The 24,906-nt window shown below is 42.8% G+C and overlaps 1 protein-coding gene and 1 long non-coding RNA gene across 2 annotated transcripts in view; both read right to left on the bottom strand.

Moving 5' to 3' along the window:
* Positions 1–21,977, bottom strand: part of LOC308652441 (phospholipase DDHD1-like) — a gene marked incomplete at both ends in the record, with an annotated part of 588,634 nt that extends 566,657 nt beyond the window's left edge. Inside the window, 3 exon segments of the mRNA XM_081300289.1 lie at positions 20,148–21,838; positions 21,841–21,880; positions 21,882–21,977. Of these exon segments, the coding sequence (XP_081156415.1) occupies positions 20,148–21,838; positions 21,841–21,880; positions 21,882–21,977 (1,827 nt within the window).
* LOC308650568 overlaps positions 1–24,906 on the bottom strand; it is a 761,651-nt gene that overhangs the window by 669,781 nt on the left and 66,964 nt on the right. The window lies entirely within an intron of this gene.

The following is a 24,906-nucleotide window of genomic DNA, read 5'->3' on the forward strand; positions in this document are numbered from 1 at the left end:
CCTGGGGAGTCAGAGTAAAGAAAGAGTGCAGAAAGGCTTTTAGAGTCTGTGGACTGGTGTGGAAAATGGAGTGGAGGTAAGTAAAGAGGGCATGTTTAGGTGGGTCTCCATTATTGGGTAATTATGGAGACCATGTGGCAATGAGAGATCCAGTGGGGTCTGAAAGAGCAGCTGACCGGGCTGCCTGATCTGCTTTTGAATTCCCCTATGTGACCGGGGAGGAGTCATTTTGGTGTGATCTGCAATGGACAATTCCAAGTTTTTTAGGAAGCTGGGAGGCTTGTAGTAGCTGGGTGATGTATGTGGAATTAGTTATAGAGGTACCCTTTGAGTTCAGGAGACCTCTCTCCTTCCAAATTGCTGCATGAGATAAAAGAATGTGGAAAACATATTTGGAATCAGTATAAAGCATAAGATTTTTCCCTGCTGCCAATTCTCAGGCTCACGTTGCAGCTACCAGCTCAGCCTTTTGGTTGTGGTATTTGCAGGCAGGGGATTGGCTTCTATTACTCATGAGAGGGACACTATGGCATATCCAGCTTTTCTGATCCCCTCATGAATAAAGGAGCTGCCATCAGTGAACCAGGTATAATCAGGTTGTTCTAGAGATCCCTCAGTGATATTAATTGGGCATGGAAGGAAGTTTTCTAGAATTTCCCTGCATTTATGTATTGGGGACTGTGTTTGACCTTGAGCTTGAATGGGCAACAGAGTTGCCAGGTTGAGAGGGGTGCAGGTTTGGAAGGACACAGAGGAGTCGTAGAGGAAAGAGACCAAGAGAGAGAGAATTCAACAGGGAGGGAGATTTTGCAGTCCTTTGTATGTTAGCAAGTCCTTGAGGTGATGAGGGGAGGTGACAGTGATTTGGGCTCCAAAGGTAAGCTTTTGTAATTCCTTTAATAAAACATAGGAGGCGGCTAGGGCGCGGAAACAAGGAGCCCATCCCTGGACAGTTTGATCTAACTGTTTCGAAAGGTATGCTACCGGAGCAAAGGTGGGCCCATACATTTGTCCCAGCACCCCCAAGCCTTGCCCTTTGTTTTCATGAACATAGAGAGTAAAAGGCCTATTAACATCTGGCAGGTGTAGAGCTGGTGCTTGTAAGAGGGCCTTCCGGAGGATTCTGAAATGTGGTGCTGCTGAAAGTAACAAGTAACAAGGGCTCATGTTACTTTGCTAGATCATATAATGGTTTGGCAAGTAATGAGTAATTTGGTACCCATGCCCTAAAATAGCCTGCCAGACCCAGGAATGAGAGAATCTCCTCTTTAGATTTTGGTACTGGAAGGCTTTCAATAAGGCCTTTTCTATGGGTTGTGATAGCTTTCTTCCCTGGGGAAATGTGGAACCCTAAGTAAACAACCTCAGAGAGAGAGAGAGTTGCACCTTTTGCAGAGAAACCCTACATCCTCGGTGAGCAAGAAAATTCAGAAGGGTGGCTGTGTCAGACTTTGAGGTTTCTAATGAGGGACTACAGAGGAGGAGGTTATTAACATATTGTAGAAGGGTTGAGTCGGGGCATAGAGGGAAAAAAATCCTCAAGATCTCCAGCGAGGACTTGTCCAAAAATATGCGGGCTGTCTCGAAACCCCTGGGGCAGGACAGTCCAGGTTAACTGTCAGGAATGTCTAGTTTCTGGATCAGTCCAGGTGAAGCAAATATGTCTTAGGAAGAGACAGATAGTGGAATCGAAAAGAAGGCATCTTTAAGATCAATAACTGAAAAATAGGTGGAGTTTGCAGGAATGGAGGAAAGGATAGTATAAGGGTTTGGAACCAGGGGATGTTTGGGCCTGGTTGAAGAATTTATTAACCTTAAATCCTGCACCAAATGGTATGTTCCATCAGGCTTTCTTACTGCTAAAATTGGGGTATTGAATGGAGAGTGTGTAGGATGGAGGAACCCCTTTCTTAGTAAGCTCTGAATAATTGGCTTTAGGCCCTTAAGACTGGCAGTTGGCAGGGGATATTGAGCCTGGTTTGGGAAGTGGTTAGGGTCTTTAAGATGCACTTCCATGGAAGAGCAATTTGCAGAGGATGGGGTTTCAGTATCCCATACAATTGGATCTACCATTTTACAGGGGATGGGAAAATGTGTGTTCTGGTGGTCCCTGAGGTCTCCACACCAGACACAAGGGGGTAAAGTCTCTTCTTTGTCGGGGAGTAAAGCCATGATGAAGATATAAGTAGGGGAGGACAATAAGGGTAAGGTTATGGAGGCCTTCGAGATGGATAATATATCCCTTCCAGCAAGGGCACCGGACACTGAGGCATAACCAAAAAATGGCATGAAAAGAAGAACTCAGATAAGGAGCAAGTGAGGGGAGGAGTTCTGCGCAGGATGATTGTTTGACCTCCTACCCCGACAATAGGAGATTCAGAGGGATAGGTAGTTTGCCCAAACTCTCTCAGAACCAAGAATGTGGCCCCAGTGTCTACGAAAAAGTTTATGGGACGCCCATCCACTCTGATAACCACCCTGGGTTCCTGCTTGGTGATTGAATAGGTCAGGACAGAAGACCCAGGGCCCCGTCAATCCTTGGCTGCTAGGCCCAGCAAGTCACTGGTGGGATGACTGAACTCAGCTCCTCTCCGGGAATTGGGGCAGTCTGATCCCCAGTGGCCAGGACGTCTGCATCTAAGGCACAGTCTGGGTGGTGCCCTGGGGTTAGGGCAAGCTCTAGCCCAATGTCCTTCATCACCACACTTAAAGCAGGGCCCAGGGGGTTCTCATTGGGGGGGGCGGTTGTTGTCTCCCCCTTTCCATAGGTTGGAAGGAGCCCTGTAACTCTTGGGCCAACATCTGGCATTTTTGGCATTTGGCTCTTTCATCTCTGTTGTGGTAGACCTTGAAGGCCATGGCCAACACCTCAGTCTGAGGAGTCAAGGGTCCCCTCTAATTTTTTTAGCTTTGCTTGGATGTCGGGGTAGATTTGTGAGAAAAAATAGGTCATAAGAAGTTGTCTCCCATCTGGGGATTCAGGGTCCAAATTAGTGTACTGAAGGAGAGCCTTTGTTAGTCGATCTAGGAAGGCCGAGGGGTTTTCATTTTTCTCCTGGATGACTTCCTGGAGTTTATCAAAGTTAATAGCCTTTTGTGCTGCCACCTTTAGGCCAGCTATCAGACAGGTAATAAGGTGGTCCCTATGTCCCAGGTCTTGGGGGTCATATCCCAATGAGGGTCTTGGTCTGGAACTCCCTGGGCCCCTAAGGGATGGTGGGCATTAGACTGATGAACCTGGTCTGCATAGACCCTAGCCTGGTCCCAGACCCTTCTCCTTTCCTCAGGGAGGAGAGTATTGACACAATCATATAGAGATCATAAAAGGTGAGGCTATAGGCTTGAGTTAAGTATTGAAACTCTTTAATATAAGAGACAGAGTTTGCTGTGTAAGATCCCAATTTTTTTTCTACTTGAGAAAGGTCAAGCATAGAAAAAGGAACCTAAACCCTTAAAAATCCCATCTAGCCCGGTGACCTCCCAAAGGGTGGCCACAACATGTGAAGTTTGAGTCAGGTGATGAGATGTGGTGACTTGTGGGTTAGGTGCTGTATTAGTGCGTGAACGGGTGGCTGAATGGGTGGCGGATGGACTAAACTGAGGTGGAGGGACTGGGATGGAAGGAACAGAAGTGGGAGTTTGTGCAAAAGTATTGGGAGGAAGAGAAGGAGAAGTGTCTGAAGAAGAAGCCACAGATGTGGAAGATGGGGAAGAGGGAGGAGGTGAAAGTGGGGAAAGCAGGGCTGAGGGCGGGCGAGAGCGGTATGGAGGCAGTTCATCAGCAGGATCGAAAGTGGATGCAGAGGGCAGAGAAAAGGAAGAAGAGAAGATGTGGAGGCAGAGGGTGGAGAAGAAGAGGAGGAAGGAGGTTTGAGAGCAAGGAGTAGCTGTTAAGGCTTGCATTGGGTGCAGAGATTTGGATGAGATGGAAGCAAGGAAAAAGCCTCCACATAAGGAATCTCGGTCCACTTCTTTGATTGCTCACAGTAATTAAAAGATCCTGGAGTAAATTGGGATCCAGAGACCCACACGTGGGATAAACATTTTGGTTGTCTAAGGGGTATGTAGGCCAGTCCTGGGTACAGAATTTTATGAGCCTTTTTGGTTTAATATCAGGGGCCAGGCTCAGGGTTTTCAAATTATCTAAGAGGCACCACAAGGGAGAATTGGCTGGGAGGGACAAGGAAGTTCCCATGCTAGAAGGGCAAGATGGGAGTCAGAGAAAGAGTAAGAGAGAGGGACAGAGAGAAATCTCGGGCAGGTAAAAGCTTCCTGAAAGCTTGGGCGAACAGAGGATGAAGTGGGCATCCCCAAAATGACCAACTGCCACGAGGAAATACAGAGGGCACTACCCAGTCATCACCAGTGAAGTACAATCTGTGAGACCCAAATAGGGCCGGGGCCGTGGGCAACCTGACATCAGGAAAGTTTTTCAACTGGAACGAGAGAGTCAGGAATGGGAGGAATGGAGTTCTGGGAGGATCGGAGTTCCGGACTATGGTGAGACAGGCTGTAGCAATTATGCTAACCTGTCTATGGAAGATAAGAGTGAAGGGAGATGGAGGAGTTAGAGAGAATTAATCCTACGTCCCAGGCAGTCGATTTCCAGGGGTGTTCTAGCAAAGCGCCCGGGGTCCACCAAGACCCTGATGGGTCTGGGTGGGGTGCATTCTCCCCCTAAAACACCCGGAGGAATTGCTGGACACTCAATGGCCAATTCCCTCGTTCTGGTGAGTTAGAGTTCAGGCACTCATGGGATGGGGGAACTCACCAATCTGCAGGCCAGTGGTGGATGTCAGGCAGGCGATCAGAGGTGTGAACTACGATAGGAACAGTTGGGCTCAGAGTTTGTGAACGGGGTTCCACCTTGAGCAATGGGGATCCCTGTCCCGGTTTCAGCACGAATGTAAAGTATGATGGAAAAGCTCCATAAACTCAACAAGCCAATACAACCATTTACCTGTCCGAGATTTTATTAGCAGGACCAGAGCAGCCGGTTGCAGAAGAGAAGGGAGGAGGGGGGGAGGGAGAGGGATAGGAAGGGAGGGAGGGGGAGAGGGGGAGATGGGGAAAGAGGGAGAGAGAGGGAGAGAGAAGGAGAGAGGGAGAGAGAGAGTAAGAGAACGAATACGAACAGGTATTGATATTTATGGGCTTAATACAGGATGAGGAGGAGCAAGGTGAGTGAGCTGTTACTTCTTCATTGGCAGAGAGTTCGCACCACTTCAGGGATTGGAGGTGTGCCATTCACAGGCATTGGAGGTGACGGTTCACAGACCATTCAGTGTGTCATGGACCTGAGCTCCCAGAAGAGAAGTGCTCTGGACGCCATCTTTTCTGAGCTCCCAGAAGAGAAGCACTCCGGGCTCCATCTTTACCAACAGGCATGGATTTTGCTGCTTGTGGTATAACACAGCACAGGCATCAGGACAGGACTTATGAGGCTTCTACAATTTTTTTCTAACTCTAGCTGCCAGTTTTAGAGCCATATAGCTGGGTTATCCCCTCCCCATGCACAGTTATTTATCCTGCCAGTCCCTCTGTGCTTTTATGTTGATGGGATGCTATCAGAGCAAGAATTATTCTGCCCCAACAACAGATGTCTCCTGGCAAAATGAGATGCCCTGTCAGATCTTAAAAGGAAAGACCATCCCTGTCCCTATGTCATAATCTAGCAGTACCAACACAACTGCCACATCCTCGATGGCCAGCAGCTCCAGTCCACCATGGGCAAAGGAGGCTAGAAAGCAAGGTGGAGGCCAAGTCCATTTATCTACAACCCAGGAAGCTTTCCTGGGATTTCTTCTCCCAGTCCAGGGCTGGTGTCCCTGACTCAGATGATCTGAGCTGCCTAGAGCTGGGCCAAGAAGTAGTGTCAGGTCTGCCAGCAATGGTTGAAAGGATTTACATTTTTTTTTTACTTTTTCTGCTGGTGTCCTGCTGAGAAATTGATGTGACCACATTTTTTGAAAAATAAATGAATAACACCAGCTTCTACCTCAAGGCCTGTCCTAAGGAAGGGGGGCGTGACCCTTGTCCTTGGGAAAAACCCACAGAGCACTCCTAAGCACATACCCACCCTGCTGAGCTGTTTGTCTGTAAATAACAGGAGAGGTCTGTGGTGCCAGGTGTCCCTGACTGTTAGGCTAGGTGAGGACCCATAGCAACCCCCCTAGAAACCTCCAATCAGCATGAGACAGGGAAAATACCTGGAATTCCAGATGACCCCCAAGTAGTTTATGGTGGTTGATAACAACTTGGGAAACCATGTAGTTTAGCACATACACCCTTCATGGTCTAAACCAATCAGTTCAAAGGAATCCTATTCTTGTACTAACAAATCACCCCTGCCCAACTTGTTCCCGCCATTGAATGTGCTAATCAATGTTAAGAGTTGTTTGATTTTCCCACGGTATGAAATGATTTGCTGTGTGATGTTGTGACTCATAACACAAAACCTATAAATTCTCACTGAACAAAGGACCAGGATTCACTCCCTGGGACTGCTGCATCAGGAATGGTTGTGAGTCCAGGCTCCAGCTTGCAATAAAGACTCTTGTGTTATTGCATCGGATTTGGTTCCTGGAGGTCTATTGGGGTCCCACAAATCTGGCATAACAGACTCAGTTAGGCTAGGTGAGGACCCATAGCAACCGCCCTAGCAACCTCCAATCAGTATGGGACAGGGAGAATGTCAGATCAGATGAGGCAGGCAGCTACCAAAGGAGGCAGATTTAAAATGGCCACTGAACAGGCTTTATTGAGATATCACTCCTGGGCGGAACTCGATAGGACCCGCAGAGGAGTCAGGGGAAGGGTCTGAGGAGAAACCGCACAGAAGCTCGATCGGACTGGACTTTTATGGGGCTTACAGCAGGAAGGGAAGTGCTTGGGACAGGAAAAGGTGTTCCTAGGGTTCCTTGCCCCCTTGGAGTTGGTCAGGGGAGTTGGATGAACTCCAGGATTGGCCAGGGGGTCCTGATGATTGACCGCGTTAGTCAGGAGATCTGGCTGATTGACAGGCATTTCTGCCAGCATCTGATTGATGTTCTTTTCAGCACGGGCTGCTTTGTTCTAAATCACCACTAAGTCGCCGCCACCGACCTAACAGAGAATACCTGGAATGCCAGATGACCCCCAAGTAGTTTATGGTGGTTGATAACAAGTTGGGAAATCATTTAGTTTGGCATGTACACCCCTCATGGCCTAAACCAATCAGTTCAAAGGAATCCCCTTCTTCTACTAACCAATCACCCCTACCCAACTTGTTCCTGCCATTGAATGTGCTAATCAATGTTAAGAGTTGTTGTTTGATTTTCCCGGGATATGGAATGATTTGCTGTATGATGTAGCGACGCTTAGAGTAACCCCCCAATACCTATAAAATCTCACTGAACAAAGGACCAGGACTCACTCCCTGTGACCGCTGCATCGGGAACGGTTGTGAGGCCAGGCTCCAGCTTGCAATAAAGACTCTTGTGTGTTTGCATCGGATTTGGCTCCTGGAGGTCTTTTGGGGTCCCACGAATCTGGCATAACACTGCTATCTTTGCATACCAGAGGCAGTGCCTTTTTGTGCACCATCAACTTAGTTCTGGCTATTCAGACTCCTTATCCTGCAACTGCCTGAATGTCTGCATGAACAGAATGTCTTCCATTGATTTCATCTCTGATAGCCATCTCCCACGGTATGATTGTATAATAATTCAAAATGCCATTCAGTGTCCAGATCATGTTATAGTAAGACATCATCTTTTCTTAGTCATAGTGAAACTGGATTTTCAACTTCTGTTGCTGTAATGTTGCAGAACCCCAGCCACCTGCCAGAGCCTTTGGCTGAATTTGAAGAATGAAATCCACAGACAAGGAATAGTGAGTGAATATAGTATTTATTCAAATGAGAGGAAAATACAGAACTCCTTCAGGGCAAGAGTTATAAACTGATAGGGGTTGCTACTTCAGAGTACTAATCTAGAGGCTTATATAGCTACTCGGTATGGGGCATTGGTCAATATCTATGATAATCAGCTATTGGAAAAGTACCAACACTAGGCTAAAATCTATGCTAACTGGGTATTGGAAAAGTGTTAAGATTATTGGTTAGCCCTTGACTCTGTAGAATTCACTCAGATTTGTCCAGCCTCCCTAGTTCCATCACATCAAGACAAAGGAGTTGGCTGAAATGTTTCTACAGGTTTATCTCATGGAGTGAATTTTACATTTAAAAAGCCTTCATTAGGTCCCATTACTATCCTATTGAATAATTCAATAATAAAATATTATTAAACCTACCTGTGGCCCATTTAGCTAAGATCTTTCCCAAGAGACACACCATTGCCTGTGTCTTAATAGGCCAGTAACGAATACAAAGAAAAAACAGAGGCAAACAACCAGAGGGATTCACCCAATCCAGGAGTGATGGATGAAAACCTTTAAAAGAGACAAACCAGACAGGGAGAAAATATCCCCTAGGTTCTCCATCCCACTTAATCATTGGTGATAGTTAAGTCCATCAACAATGTCACCACACATGTCCCCATTAAGAGGAACCAAAAATTCCCATGAAGGGGAACCAGATGTGTGGAATCAAAGATCTTGGTGGGCACACCAGGGAAGTTTATCTGATTACCAACATGTCACGACTTTGCTCCATTCAGATTCCTTTATCAAAGTAGACCAATTGGGGCTGAGGTTGTGGCTCAGGGGTAGAGCCCTTGCCTAGCATGCATGAGGCACTGGGATCAATCCTCAGCACCACATAAAAATAAAAATGTTGTGTTCGCCGAAAACTAAAAAAGAAATATTTAAAAAATTCTCTCTGTGTCTCTGTTTCTCTTTCTCTCTCTCTCTCTAAAAAAATGGGGGGAAAAAAGACCAATTGGTGGATCAACCTGTACAATTAGGAAGAAAAGGCAGGAGTTTCCTGAAGGAAGAAGAGTCCCAGCAGCTGTTGGGATATTCCCTCAGTCCCTCCCTTAGTTCCCTACTTTGACCCAAGCAAACTCGTTCTGTCTCCTAATTCTCCAGCAGTCAAGTCTCAACAAGCTCCTAATCCACCTTGCTCAGAGTGCCAGAACTACCCAAGAAGTTCAGAGCAGTGACACTCTTGGATCCCATTTGGGTGGCCAAATTTGATACTGAAAGCTTGGTCCTTTTACATGATGCTCATCCAATAAAAAAGGCAAGGGTCTCAGAAAAGGGGAAAGAAGTTTTCGTGCTTTGCTACCAAAGGCGAAATACTGGGGACTCTTGTCCCAGAGCCTGTGAGTCTGTCAGGGGGAAAAGTGGACTTTTAAAGAGGTAAGTCAAAGACTCCACTCCAATTGTGCCCTATCAGGACTCAAATCATTTGTAGCCTCGAGAGATGGCCATTTCTTAGCTCCACAGGTGCTGACTCTGAACATGGACTCCTTCATTCCTGTCACCTATGAGCCCAAGTGTTAAGTAGCAGTTAAGTAGTAGTTAGTAATAATCAGTGGAATGTATAGCAAGGTCACAGGTTTACTTTAAGCTACTCTTAAAGTTTCCTTTAAGTTACTACCAAGGCAAATGAGTAAATAACTTATAGCAGATAACCTGTAGAGAAATATCAGTACACAAACCTTGAGGATAAACAAATGAAGGAGCTAAATGGGGGAAATACATAAAGAAAGAAGGATTTATGGGACTAATTCTCAACAGAGTCCATAAAGGTCAAGATAAAACCAGAAGTTATGTCCCAAGTGTCTCCTTCTATCTCAGAAGCAGGGACTCTTTAGTGACTCAAGGCAGATCAGAAACCTCTGACCAGTTGTCACCCCAATGCCCACATTAACTTAGGATTGACCTGTAGATGAAGCCTCTGAGTAGGATGGCTTACCATGACAGTTCCAGAGAGGACCAACTAAGGTTAAAAAAAAAAATACTCCACTGCCCAAAATGAAGAAGGAATTGAACACCTGATTAGCACAGAGTGCAGAAGGTGGACCCCAGTTCTCAAGGCAAACACTAAACAGTAATAAATTTGGAAACAGCACTATTTTCTTTGTCATTCTCTGCTCATAGAGGGCCCGCTCTCTCCCTTGAGAGTGCTCTCTGCTTGAGCCATGGTCTGCATCCACCCTACTTCACTTCCACTCCGGCTTCACTCATAATAAAATTTTCTAGCATGACTTTCAGTGTCTGGCTTTAAATTTTCTTTCAGAACACAAGAACCAAGGTTTGGAGCTTCAGCTCCTTGCTCCTCTGTGACAAAATACAATAACCTAGGATAAGAAGAAGGTTAATCTTGCTCTACCCATGATAAAAAAAAAGGGGGGGGGGGTAAGGGGAATAGAAAAGGGAAAAAATGTCAGTTTTAAAATAAATGTCAGTGGTGGAGGAATAAGCATTATATTCAAAGTATAAAGGGCATCCCTGTTAAATTTTTGCGCATGGGTAATGGTTCAAATTCAAGTATTTTCAGAGGAGTTGAGTAGTATAGAAGGAAATCAAAGATTGGTAGAAAGGAGACAAAAGGAAGGAAAAGGAGATTATAACTTTATTTTGGAAAGGCTTGTGCTCATACTTTCACTCCCAAAAGCCTTTATTCCTCCCAGACCTGGCCCGCCCCAAGCCAGTTTTTCCCCAGGCCTGTCCTAAATTTTTGGAAAATCTATAAATTGTCTCAAGATCTCTAAAAGTTACTGGAAACTCACTTGCTTTTGAAAATTTACCGGTAAAATATATTTTTAAAATAGATTAATCCAAAAGAGATATGATATTTTAATAAGCCTATTAAATAGGGTACATTCCAAATGATATCTATTGATCAGATGGTGGAAAAAAAATCAACTTCAAGATCCTGAGAATAGCCAACCACCATAAACTCTATAGGGAGATTGTACAGAAGGAGGTTGGAGACTGGCAACCAAAACATAGTGTTCAGCAGCACTGAGATGACTGTAGTTACACACACACACACACACACACACACATACATACACACACACAAATGCATACACACATGCACATACTAACACACCCACCAGTCTACATATGTAGACCAAACCCTACATCCCAACCCTTTTATTTTAGTTTTTATTTGGGGGGGAGGGCAGGCTATTTCTAAGTTGCTGAGACTCACCTCAAACTTTCCTCCTGCCTTAAGCCCCTAAGTAGCAAGGATAATAGGACTTCACAACCACATCCAGCTGTGGTACGCCACCCGTGACACTACTTGAGTGGATAATTCCTCAGTACTGAGCCATGGGGACTTAGGTCTCCCCTTGGGAAGGATCCCAGCATTCCCATGTGTAGACTGCCCAAGGCGTCAGGTCTCTGCCCTCACTCTACCAATGGGACAGTTCTTGCAGCTCAGGACTTGGGCATTACCCATTAAGCTTGGACAGCCCACCTCCTACCTTATTAGGCAAAAGAATTTCCATCAAAATCCTTCTGAAGATCCTTTGTATAAATAAAGGAAAATGCGGGTTCTGGATCTCTCTTCCCAGTGTGGAAGCTCGGCCTGTAAGGTCAAAGAGACATCTTGCCCCCATATAAAAAAAATTACTTCCATGCCAGGTGGTCTTTTCCCCGCCAGCTGCTCCAGGCAGAGGAACCCCATTCCACATCCCACACAGGACGTGGGTGGGATTGAGCTCATGCTCCAACTTCACAATCAATCATTTATTTTGAATCCACTGATTAATCACAGGTATATATATTAGTTTGGGCTATGAGTGGTACCCAAAGTGAACTCAAATTGTTCCAAACTATAAGTGGGTCTGTGTTTAGGGCCAAGTCAATAAGGAGAGTCCTCCAAACTAACTTCTATGAGAAATATAATATTTATTCAAGAATAAATAATAAATAAATACTAAGAATAAATAATAATTACTAAATACTAATAGATATAGATGTTGAGATAGGCAAAATAACTGAATGGTAAGTCTACGATTTTTTAGAACTCAGACCATCAAAACATTTTTACCTAGAAGTATTTTTATCACTAATATTGACATGTATTTTATCACTACAATTGACAGAGTAGATATAATGAAAAGCAAACTTATTTTATTTTTATTTAATTTTTTATATTAAATTATTTAAAAGCAATGGTCCTATCCATCTATCTACTTACATATCACCTATATTTGTTTCACTGCCTTGCCCTAGATAGCTGCCCACCATCCCCCAAGATTTTTGAGACACATTTAATGTGTATCTTGATGTCACATGTGTAGTTTCCAGGCACGTGTGGTATTTTATCTATGAGGATGTTCTCTGTGACTTCTGATTTTGGTCCTTCCTAAGGCCTCCAGTTAGCTGGATACAATGGTGCATGCCTGTAATCCCAGTGATGCAGGAGGCTGAGGCAGGAGGATTGCAAGTTCAAGACCAGTGTGGGCAACTTAGCAAGACCCCAACTCAAAATAAAAAAGGGTCAGGGATATCGGTCAGAGGTAGAGCACCTCTGGCTTCAATCCCCAGAACTGCAAAATAAAATAAAATAAAATAATTAAATACAGGTCTCTAGTTGCCTCTGTATGTATTAGAAGGCAGCAAACACTGACACAAAATAGCCTAATTAAAGATTTTGCTTTGATGCCTTTTTTTTTTTTTTTTGGTGAGAGGTGTGGGTGAGAGAGACACTGCTAACCCACATAAGTCTCATTCTCTTTCCCTTTTCCTAGCAATCTAAAATCTAACCCATAAGACACTTTTTTTAACTCTTTTTCCTTAAGTAAGTGTTAAGTAGGTAAATTCTCTAGTGTCTATCCTCCTCTCTCCTCATCCCCCAGCTTCTGGCTAACCATGACCCTCCAGTCTTTCCATATTCCCACCTCTCCCACAGCATCCTTGTCTCTCCCTTTCCTCTCTCTTCACCTTCATGGATGGTATGGCTTGGATGTGAGGTGTTCCCCCAAAGCTCAAGTGTGAGACAATGAAAGGAGGTTTAGAGGCTATATGATTGGGTTATGATAGTCTTAACTGAGTGTAACTACTGGCCCCTAGGGTGTGGCTGGAGGAGATGGGTCCCTGGGGGCATGTCTTGGGGGTATATAGTTTGCATTTGGTGAGTGGACTCTCTCTCTATTTCCTGATCATCCTGTGAGCTGCTTCCCTCCACCACACTCTTCCACATTGTGTTCAGCCTCATCTTGAGCCCCAAGGAATGGAACCAGCTGTCTATGGACTTAGACCAAAACCATGAACCCTCAAATAAACTTTTCCTTCTCTACAGTTGCTCTTGTCAGGTTTTTTAGTCACAGAAAGGAAAAACAACTGACTAAAACAATAGGTTTCACAGAGCTCCTTACACAGTCCCTAGAAGAAAAAACTTACAAATCTTGATTTTAAAAAACATCATCACCATTCTTATCCCATCTTGGCCCTCCTCAGAAGACTGGCAGGCCCTGTAGAACTACAGCCAGTACCTCTGTGGGCTTTGCTCTCAGTTTCTTGTTAGCAAGTTTTTTTTTTCATTGTGGTATAGTTGTGCAGGGTCTGCCTGGCTGAGCCTAACTGACCTGGCTCTGGATCTTCAATGAGAACTGAAACTTCACTTTTGCCTAATAGGTGACTAAAAACAGTATTAAAGATATGGCATCTCCACCTCTATTGTGTGTGTATGTGTGTGTATGTACTGGGGATTGAATCAAGGAGTGCATTACCACTGAACTACATTCCCAGTTTTTTGTTTATATTTTTGCTTTAATTTGGGGTCTTGCTAAACTGCTGAGCATCTTGCTAATTTGCTCTACTGACCTCTAATTTCTGGTCCTCCTGCCTCATATTCTCAAATCACTGGGATTACAGGTGTGTGCCATCGTGCCTGACATTCTGCCTCAATTTTGTATCTGTCTCCTTTGCTCTGAGTCACCTTGGATTCCAGCAACAAGAGATCTGATTGACAAACATCTTGTAATGATGCAACAGCAATTTTCTTATTGGGGACAAGTTCTCACCTGACCAATTCTAAAATAATGATGAAGCAGACTACACCTGATTAAGATCACCTGCTTGGATTTGCATAGTTGGAGCTTTAGAAGGCTGCCAACTATGTTATTTAGTTTGGATGTCCTTTGTTTCAGAATCCTTATCAAAACCTGTTCCCTTGCATCTGGTCTTTTCTCTTGCCACTTCATTACATAAATTTGCCTTTTTGATTTTTGACTTTCTCCTGGCCATTGGAATCTTGCCCCTTTTAGTCCAAAATACATCTCTCCCAGTTATCTCAGATAGTTGAAATTTTTGGAGAATGGGCAGTTCCACTAACATGAAAACCAAAGTTCAAGGAATTAAAAACTGTTTGGAAAAAAAACTATCTAGCACTCAGCTGGCTTTATGTTTGAATATTATGGTGCCTCAACATACAAATAATTTAAAAAGGGGGAAAACTTAATATTCCCAAGTTTATTTTATTGTGTGCTAATTCAGAGTCCTTGGGTAATAACACAGAAGTACAAAATATGTATAAATTTCTTATTTGCCATTTCTAAATTCTTAAACAATGAAAAATGTCTTAAAATTTAAAGCAAGTGCTTTCTAAAATGACTAAAACCTGTGATAAGTTAAAATAGGAATACAAAGCTTCGCAAAGCTCAAAAGATACTTTTACTGGTGAATGGGTATAGAAAACACTTTTTCCCCACTCTTGGAAAAACCTATATCTAGGGGCTGAGGATGTGGCTCAAGTGGTAGCTTGCTCGCCTAGCATGCATGAGGCACTGGGTTTGATTCTCAATAACATATAAAAATAAAATAAAAGTTATTTTGTCCACCTAAAACTAAAAAATAAATATTAAAAAAAATCTATATCTGATTAAAAAACAAATTAGGTCAGAAGGATTTATTAGCTAGTGTTTCTCCAAAATATGATTTTACTAAACCTTTGTGAAATAAAATTGCCTTTGAAAGAATTTCTCCTTCTATTGGATTAGATCTTAATTTAGGAAGAGATATTAATTCTTCACTTTAATAAAAACTTATTTTGCCAGGTCCAAAAGTATAATCTTAGCAACTCAGGAGGCTAAAACAGGAAAGTTTGAGGTCAGAGTTAAAAACTAAGTTGTGAGACCCTATCATAAAATGAACAGAAAATTGGGGATGGAGGCTGGGGATATATCTCAGTGGTAAATTATCCCTGGATTTAATCCCCAGTACAAAAAAAAAAAAAAAAAAAAAAAAAAAAAAAAAAAAAAAAAAAAACCTCTCAGAGATAAAGGATTAAAACATCCACAATGTAAACAACAACAAAAAGATGGATTTAAACCTTTGCTTTCACTTGCCCTTTGCTCTTCTTAGTGTTGAGACTCAGTTCTGTGTCTTTGAGATATAAACACATTCTTTCAAAGGCAAAGACATTATTTCAAATAAGTCAGGCCTTTCGAAGTACAGATTTAATATTAATAACTGCTTATGGCTATAATAATTATATCAAAGTCTAACTTTTTAAAAACTGCCAAGTGATGAATCTAAATGAAAGCTCTTGAAATCTTGGTTTTCATGGTCAATCTAAAAATAGCTGTTCAAATGGATAGTTACATATAAATGGGATAAACATTTATGAATTTATATGTTAGGGAAAACATCTGAGTCCTGTGTAAGTTAAAATAGTGAAACAACAATTGCTAAATATAAATTCAAGTACTCTTGTTACTAGCAACCATGACAGGGAAACGGCCTGGATCGCAGCTGGCCAGATTCAGCTGCCCACCCACATAAGAAATAAGTAAATGATGTAAAAACAAAAAAATAAATTTAATGCATTTGATAAAACTGGGGAGAAGCAGCTAGACTATTTCTTCATTAGTCTTACAGAAGCAGTCATAATTTATAGAAACAAAAGCCAGAAGGTATAAATATGTAGATTTAGCTAGGCTGCGCTGGTTGGAGAACATGCCAGTTTCAGCCTGAGGAAGTTTGGAATGCAGAAGAGTAGTTATCAGGAAGTTGATTTTAATTTAAAAGATCTTCGTTTCAACTTGCCCCTGTTTAATTCAACCCTCCATGTTGAGAGAATAGGCATGTCATCTGATTGGCAAGTGATTACTGGATCAGTGTGTAGATACCATCAAGGAACTTGAGAGATTCCAACATGACAGTGGGCGCGGAGAGATCAAGTCTCTGACCTCTTCAGCTGTGCGGGCATAGGGAGTTGTAAACAACCTAAATCTGTTTGCTCAGGATCACTAGGCAATGCTGAGCTGACGTGGATCTGGGGCGAACAGTCTGGGCCTCTCAGAACACACACTGAGCCCGAATCGGCTGAATTCAAGCTCCCGTTCGCCTGCTTCCCGCAGACAAACAGCTGTGACTCAGCACTAATCCATCCAGTTGAAACAACTGGTCAGCCCTTCTGATCCTATGGAGGTAAATGCCTACCGAGCCTTCATAGGTAGTGGCCACAGGTTTGAAACGGGGCTTGGGAGAGACAGTAAGGACCCACCCGTTGCATTGGTCGCCCGGCAAAGGGAAATGAACTGTCACCATTTGCAAGAGATACCACCATGGCAGAGAACTGACGTCACCAGACTGCGGCAGAGGAGATAACTTCATTGAAACCTGCAGCTACAGGTGTATAATTCCCTAGCCTTCCCTCTCCACACATTGGGGAAACCTTAAGGGCCCCTCCCAGCTCTCCCGTAAGGGCCCCTCCCAGCTCTCCCGTGAGCGCGATAGCCAGCCCGAGGGAATCAGAGGTGGCGCGGGACCCGCGGGGCGGAACTACCGCTCCCACCAGGGCTGACAGCTGAGGTCTCTTGCACCAGCTACTAGGGGCGTGGCTACCGGAGGGCAAGTAAAATTCGCTGAGGATTCTCAGCCCCAAGCTCTACAAACTTAGGGTCTGAGGGAATGGCAAACTGGAAGAGTGTGCCCAGTCGTTCATGAAAACAGGGCTCCCGGGAGCAGCAGACCTGGCGTGTAGCCAGTATTGTGGTGAGCGGCACCCGTGAGAGGGGCCTGGCTAGAGGAAAAGTGGGAAGTGACTAGACACAAGAGGAGGCCCTAGGCACTCAGGATTGGAGACTCGCCCAGTCTGGGAGGAGCTGCTGCACAGTGATTGGTTCCCGCATATTGACAGGAGAAACTTGGCCTGGTGGGCACAGCGCCATCTACTGGAAGAGAAGTTAATCAAACTCTAAGACTGCATTTATTAGTTTTTTTTTTTCCTTTTTTTCTTTTCTATTTTTTTTTTTGATTTGGGTTTTTCTTTCATTTTCATTTTTCTTTCTTGTTGTTTTTTTAAATTTTTTTACAATTTTTTTTAATTTTTTTTCTTCTAATTTTAATTTTAGTTTTTTTTATTATTTTTTTCTTTTTTTATTTCCTATTTTTTTTCTTCTTTTGTCATTTCATTTCTCTTATCCCCCCTTCCTTGAATTCTACCTGCTTACTCTCATTCTCTTTAGTGACTTCTGCCTTTCCCTTCTAATACCTTTCCTCCCAAGCATCAAATAAATTTATAGGAGTAAACAGTAACTCAGCAGTCAAACAGAACAAGAAGTAACATGAGCAGCTTCAAAAAGCAAGGAAGAAAAGGAGTACAAACAATGCAGGACAGCCTAAATATTCAGGAGGACCTAGAGTCATCAGAAAAATGGTCATATAAAGAACTCAAGGAACACCTTAGACAGATGGAATGGAACCTTAGAGAGGATACAAGACAGCAAATTCAAGCAGCAAAAGAACACATTGAGAATGAATTACATAAACAGATAAAAGAAGAAGTTAAGCATCTTTATCAGGAGATAGAGATTATAAAAAATAATCAAACAATAATTCTAGAAATGAAGGAAATGATAAACCAAATTAAAAACTCAATTGAGAGTATCACTAATAGAGTGGAGCAAGTAGAAGCCAGAACATCAAAATATATCATCTTGAAAATAGTCTAGCCAACTCAGTAAGGCTGGTAAAAAATCACGAGAAAAACATCCAGAGTTATGGGATAACATAAAAAACCAAACTTATGAGTCATCGTGATAGAAGAAGGTACAGAGATTCAAACCAAGGGAATGAGTAACCTGCTGAATGAAATAATTACAGAAAACTTTCCAGAAATAAAAAAGGAAACAGATATACAAATTGAAGATGCATACAGGACACCGAGCACACAAAATCACAGTAAACCAACACCAAGACACATTGTTATGAAGATATCCAATATACAGAACAAAGAGAAAATATTAAAAGCTACAAGAAAAAGGAGACAGATTACATTCAGGGGTAAACCAATAAGGTTAACAACAGATTGTTCATCGAAGACGCTGAAAGCAAGAAGGTCATGGAACAATGTATTTCAAACACTGAAAGACAATGAATGCCAACCAAAAATTCTGTATCCAGCAAAATTAAGCTTCAGGTATGACAACGAAATAAAAATCTTTCATGATAAACAAAAGTTAAAAGAATTTGCAGCCAGAAAACCAGCATTGCAAAGCATTTTGAGCAAAACACTACACGAGGAAGAAATGAAAAACAATAACCAAAACCATCAGTAGGAAGTGCCTCGGTAAAGACAGAGGGCGAGGGGAAAGATAATCATGGAGAAACAAACTAAATTTTTTTTAAAAAGGATAAATAATCAAGCATGGATGGAAGTACAAACCATATATCAATAGTAACTCTGAATGTTAATGGCTTAAACTCTCCAATAAAGCGACATAGGCTGGTATCATGGATTAAAAAAACAAATCCAACAATATGCTGCCTCCAGGAGACACATCTGATTGGAAAAGACATACACAGGCTGAAGGTGACAGGATAGGAAAAAAATATACCATGCACACGGTCCTCGTAAGCAAGCAGGGGTGGCCATCCTCATATCAAATAAAATCGACTTCAAGACTAAGTTAATCAAAAGGGATAAAGAAGGACATTATATACTGTTAAAAGGAACCATTCACCAACAAGACATAACAGTTATCAATATTTATGCACCAAATAATGGTGCTGCGACATTCATAAAACAAATTCTCCTCAAGTTCAAGAATCAAATAGACCACAACACAATAATTATGGGTGACTTCAACACACCTCTCTCACCATTGGACAGATCCTCCAAACAAAAGTTGAATAAAGAAACTATAGAACTCAATATCACAATCAATAACCTAGACTTAACTGACATATATAAAATATATCAACCATCATCAAATGGATATACTTTTTTCTCAGCAGCACATGGATCCTTCTCAAAAATAGACCATATATTATGCCATAGGGCAACCCTCAGTAAATATAAACGGGTGGAGATAATACCTTGCATTTTATCTGATCATAATGGAATGAAACTGGAAATCAATGATAAAAGAAGGAAGGAAAAATCCTACATCACATGGAAAATGAACAATATGTTACTGAATGATCAATGGGTTACAGAAGACATAAAGGAGGAAATCAAAAAATTCTTAGAGATAAACGAAAATACAGACACAACATATCGGAATCTATGGGACACAATGAAAGCAGTTTTAAGAGGGAAATTCATTGCCTGGTGGTCATTCCTCAAAAAAAGAAAAAACCAACAAATAAATGAGCTCACACTTCATCTCAAAGCCCTAGAAAAGGAAGAGCAAAACAACAGCAAATGTAGCAGAAGGCAAGAAATAATTAAAATCAGAGCAGAAATCAATGAAATTGAAACAAAAGAAACTATTGAAAAAATTAACAAAACTAAAAGTTGGTTCTTCGAAAAAATAAATAAGATCGACAGACCTTTAGCCATGCTAACGAAGAGAAGAAGAGAGAGAACTCAAATTACTAACATACGGGATGAAAAACGCAATATCACAACAGATGCTACAGAAATACAGAAGACAATTAGAAATTATTTTGAAAACCTATATTCCAATAAAATAGAAGATAGTGAAGACATCGATAAATTTCTTAAGTCATATGATTTGCCCAGACTGAGTCAGGAGGATACACACAATTTGAACAGACCAATATCAATGGATGAAATTGAAGAAGCCATCAAAAGACTACCAACCAAGAAAAGCCCAGGACCGGATGGGTATACAGCGGAGTTTTACAAAACCTTAAAAGAAGAATTAATACCAATACTTTTCAAGTTATTTCAGGAAATAGAAAAAGAGGGAGTTCTTCCAAATTCATTCTATGAGGCCAACATCACCCTGATTCCGAAACCAGACAAAGACACTTCAAAGAAAGAAAACTACAGACCAATATCTCTGTTCATCAGAGAATTCTTCTTCCTTCTGTAGCAACTGTTCATATAGTCGAACTGGATTCCAGCCAGTCATTATGTCGTAAGTGATTACACATCCCAAGGAGTGGGACACTATTGAGACTTTACCCCTTTTTTCTTCAAAGTCTGGATTCCGAGAACAGAAAAGGGAATATAATCGATTCAGCTCTTGCTGAAGGCCTTTAACTAGTTCATCCCTATAAAGGGGGCTAGTATAATACATTATGTCCATTGCACTGCTGTTCAGCAAATCTCTTAAACCCCGTACTTTGTCAGGAGTAATGGAATCAATAGTATCTCCATCAAGAGTAAGTTTTGACCACCACTCAACAGGCAGAAATTCGACATGTGTTGCATAGTTGGAAAAATGCCTTTCTTCTATTTTTCTTGCAGCCTCTCTCATCATGGCTGTATTTTTGATAATTCTTCCTTGGTCCATTTTCTGTCCAATGCCATGCACAACAAACACAATGTGGGTAGTCTGTGATGGCTTGTCTTCTACTGTGGCTTCTTCTACATAACCTCTACGAAGTCTGGTCCCACTACTTGATGCTTTAGAAAATCCTAGTTTTTGGGTGACTGTTCTTGCAATTTTAGATGTGATCGCATCACTATAAAGATATACTTCATCCATACTATGCCAGTCCACGTGGTTTCGACTCAATTTTAAACTATAAATAGCTTGGGAGCGCTTTCTTTTAAGACCTGCCGCCTTTGTACTCTCCTTATATCCTCTCCATTTGAGCAGAAAAGGGAGGGAGAAGGGAGGGAGGTGGTGGACAACATTTTTTCCATCTAAGGATTTTGACACTTCAAGATCAAAATTTCCCTGCATCTGCTGACCCCTAAAACATCTGAGATGTTCTTGCTCAATTAAATTACTTTCTTCTTCTTCTAGAGGCTGCCAAGTACCGTCAATAAACCACTGTCCACGCATTACTGGTATTTTATCATCCTGGTTCCAGTACACCGGGTAGCACTTTCCTTGGGTCACATCCACCTCATAGAGGCCACGGCGCACGCAAACCGGCTCAATGTTCACCAGCTCCTCCATTTGGGACTCATGCCCAGCCGCGCTGGAGCAGAAGCCGCAGGCGAGGTCCTCCTCGTCTTCCTCTCTGGAGTTAGAGGGCGGGTCCAGCGGGGAAGCCGGGCTCCACACATGCTGGTTATCCAGTCCCTCGGCCTGGGGCCAAGCGCTAGTGGCTTGCAGCAGGGTCCGGAAAGCTAGCTCGATGCGGAGAGAATCATAGCCGATGAAGGGCTTCCAGGTCTTCTTGTCTTCCTTGTAGAACCAGCGAACCTTCTCCGGGCCAAGCTCCGTCACCCCCTCGTAGCGGTGTCGGGCTGCTGGGCTGCCGGGCCGGGTTTGCTTCCTCTTCTCAGAACCCCCTCCCGCAGCCCCACTGCCCCCCGAATTCGTCGCGACTAGCGGCGGCTGCTGCGGCGGCAGCAGCGACGGGGTGCTGCCGCTGCCGCCGCCTCCGCTCTCGCCCTTAATATAGTAGCGCAGTGAGGACCCCTTCTCGGAGGAGCTGAAATCACAGTTCTCGTCACTGAGGCAGGACTCCTGAGCCAGGTGGTTGAGGTCCTCGGCGACCAGCGCCAAGTGCAGCCCGGGCTCCCCGCGCAGCAGGGTTAGGGGTACGCTGCCTTCGCCAGCTCCCCGCCCGGCAGGTGCTGGAAGCAGCAGACGCTGCCGCCCGAATGCCGACCTGGCATTGGAGCCCAGCTCCCAGCCTCCGCTACCCCGACCATTAAGCTCAGTGCTCCGCGGGGACCTGCGGCCCGGGTAATTCCATAAATTTGAGTTTTATTACTAATTATTTGAATGTTTCAAGCAGTTAATGTATGTTCAAATCAACTTTACTATATGAATTCAAATGACTGAATTCCAGATATCTACAAATAATGCAACTTTAAAATTAAACTTCAAATGTCTAATGTTGTTGGTAAATAATTTATGTAAAGATAAAAAATAATTTAAAAAATTCATTTTAGTTACAACTTACAATATAGTTATAATTTTTTATTTATATATGACAGCGGAATGTGTTACAATTGTTATTACATATGTAGAGCACAATTTTTCATATCTCTGGTTGTATACAAAGTATATTCACACCAATTCCTGTCTTCATAAACGCACATTATTCCATCACATCCCACCATCATTTCTCACCTCATGCCCTCTTCCCATCCCCTCCCACCCTCTGCCCTATCTAGAATTCCTCTATTCCTCCCAGGCTTTCTCTCCCTTAGTTACAATTTTAAAAGTACAAAAGAAAAATAAATTCCATATGGGACTGACATGATGATCCAGTCACTTTTTTTTAAGTTCCAAAGGTCACTGTTAGTTTATGTCAAAAGATAAAAGCATAGCATTGCCAATAAAAGAATTAGAATTCTTCCAGATTAAAAAAAAAAAGTGCAAAAACAACTATTCTCAGGAGTCCCCAGAGGCAGGGAGGATCCATATGCAGGCATCTTTCTGTAGTTCACCAGGAGTTGGATATCTGGAGGTCTCAAGCAAAAACTGGAACCAGAACCCTAGGAAGATCAAGGACAGCGACTCTGACTTGGCGCCTCTCACCTTTGGCAACATCATTCAGGTCTCCCAAGACTAATTTCCAGATCCTCCACGATGATCTTGATCTGTTCCTTCACCTTGGTTTTGGAGGCTGCTGGCGGTCCCTTGGGAACATAGGGGTTCCTAGTGTGTGTGTGCGCGGGGGGGGGGGGTGGGGTGTTCTTTGGGAGCAAGGGAGGCAGGTCAGGACAGGCGGGAGAAGGGAAGCTGCTGCGTGGCCTGTCTCTGGTGTTGCTTTCCCACCCTGGTACCTCCACATCTTGGACCCTCCCTGGGCAGGGGGGGGGGATAACTGCAATCAGTGATCCTCCTGGCGTCTGCACTGTGGTGCTGTCATCAACTCCAGAGATATGGGGCTGGGCACTGGGCTGCAGACAGGCTAGCAGGAAGCCCGCTGCGCCTCCTCTTGCAGCTGTCCACAGCTCACAGGACACCCCCACCCCAGTGGGTAGAGAGGGGCGCCAGCCGGCACCCTGGGCTGTCAGCTGCAGCGCCGGACACACTTTCCTCTGGGATCTCTCCCAGACCTCCTTGGCATCAAGATGTAGGGAGACAAGTTTGAGTACTGCTGGCATCCTCACCTTGGTCCTGAAATGCTTCGCAGTCTTCGCAGCCTGCTAGTCTTCTCACATCTAGACAGCATTCTTTCTGCTTCACCCTCCAACAGAGTCCTGGATCGATTTAGATTGGTCAATAGGTTCTAAGACCACAGTAGAATTAGGAGCTGAAGTTCTGGTCAGTAAAGTGACCCTAAATAATTATTCAGAACAACAACCAAAAAATACCCACAGAACTACATTCACCAGAGACCTTTAACTAAAACAGATTTCTGCAGGAGAGGGGTGCGGGAGGCATAACAATGACATTTCACCTCCTGGAATCATGAAATTTAACCAGTACTCCTTGAAGAGGTGGCATAATAATGCTGATTCCACAGAACTAATAGAGGATTTATTGATTTTTTAAGTGCTCATACCAAACTCACACCCAGACTGAGTCATTTTGATTGTTCTTCTTAACCTCATATCTATGCCAAACTTTTTTTTTTTTTAACAGTCTTGTCTCTTTTTATGACCTATGCTGATGTATGCCATGGGCGGATCCTGAGGGTAGATGATAATATCCTGTCTGGTCTTTTGAGGAACTAAGGAAGAATTTCTTTTCAACTTCTATATATGTTTTTGCTTATTTTTTCAAGTCTTATGATATTAAATAAACATGAAATTGTCTTCTGAATTGTTCTGTGGAGAAATCCCAAGGAGGCAAGTTAAAGCTTTCAGTTTATTCTCAGCAGGAGGCCACCATTCTCAATAGTTAGTTTTACTTTCTTTAGTAGTAAACCCAGCTATTAGCTACTTACCTGGCTCTACTTTATTTTCTTGAGTGCACACTCCTCCAGATCATTCTTTTAATATGCTTTCCATTTTGGACACCCTTAGTAGGGCTCTGTCTCTTGCTTCTCAGACACAAGGTAGCCTGAACATGCTCCTAATCATTAAGAAAATCTCAGCAGCTCTCTTCTTCCACCCTTCAATATGAACTTCACCTTCAAGAAACTTTTGGATATCAAGGAGTAGGTCAGCTGGGTCATATGATAGTCCCATACCTAACCTGAGAATTAGAACCTCTTGTTGACTCCCATAGTTTGTGAATTATTTCCACTTTTGGTAATGTCTCCTTTTTTATGTATAAACTGTTTTGGACATGATAACTGTAGACTATAGACAAATATTGGCAAAAAAATATAATAAATGTGATCTGGAAGTTGAAATATAAATGCTCATTCTAGTATCCTGAGTAAAAAGAACTGAATCTATTGCAAAGTAACTTTTCAATAAGTACTTGATATTAAAATGAGGGAATGAAGGAAATATTTCTTTCTATGTTTTGAAATTAATTCAATTGAGAAAATATTCTTTTAAATGATTACTCTGGCCAAGAATTTATGCTCTTTGATGAGGATGTGATGAGAAAGTTACACTTATAAATTGTTGGTATGACTGCAAATTAGTACAACCAATTTGGAAAGCAGTATGGAGATTATTCAAAAGGTTAAGTATGAGATACCATATGACCCAGCTGACCCACTCCTTGGTTTCCAAAAAAACAAAACCAAAAAACTAAAACCAAAATCTGCATA

Source organism: Spermophilus citellus, assembly GCF_964194105.1.
Source record: "Spermophilus citellus genome assembly, chromosome: 1".
Taxonomy (NCBI): Eukaryota; Metazoa; Chordata; class Mammalia; order Rodentia; family Sciuridae; genus Spermophilus; species Spermophilus citellus.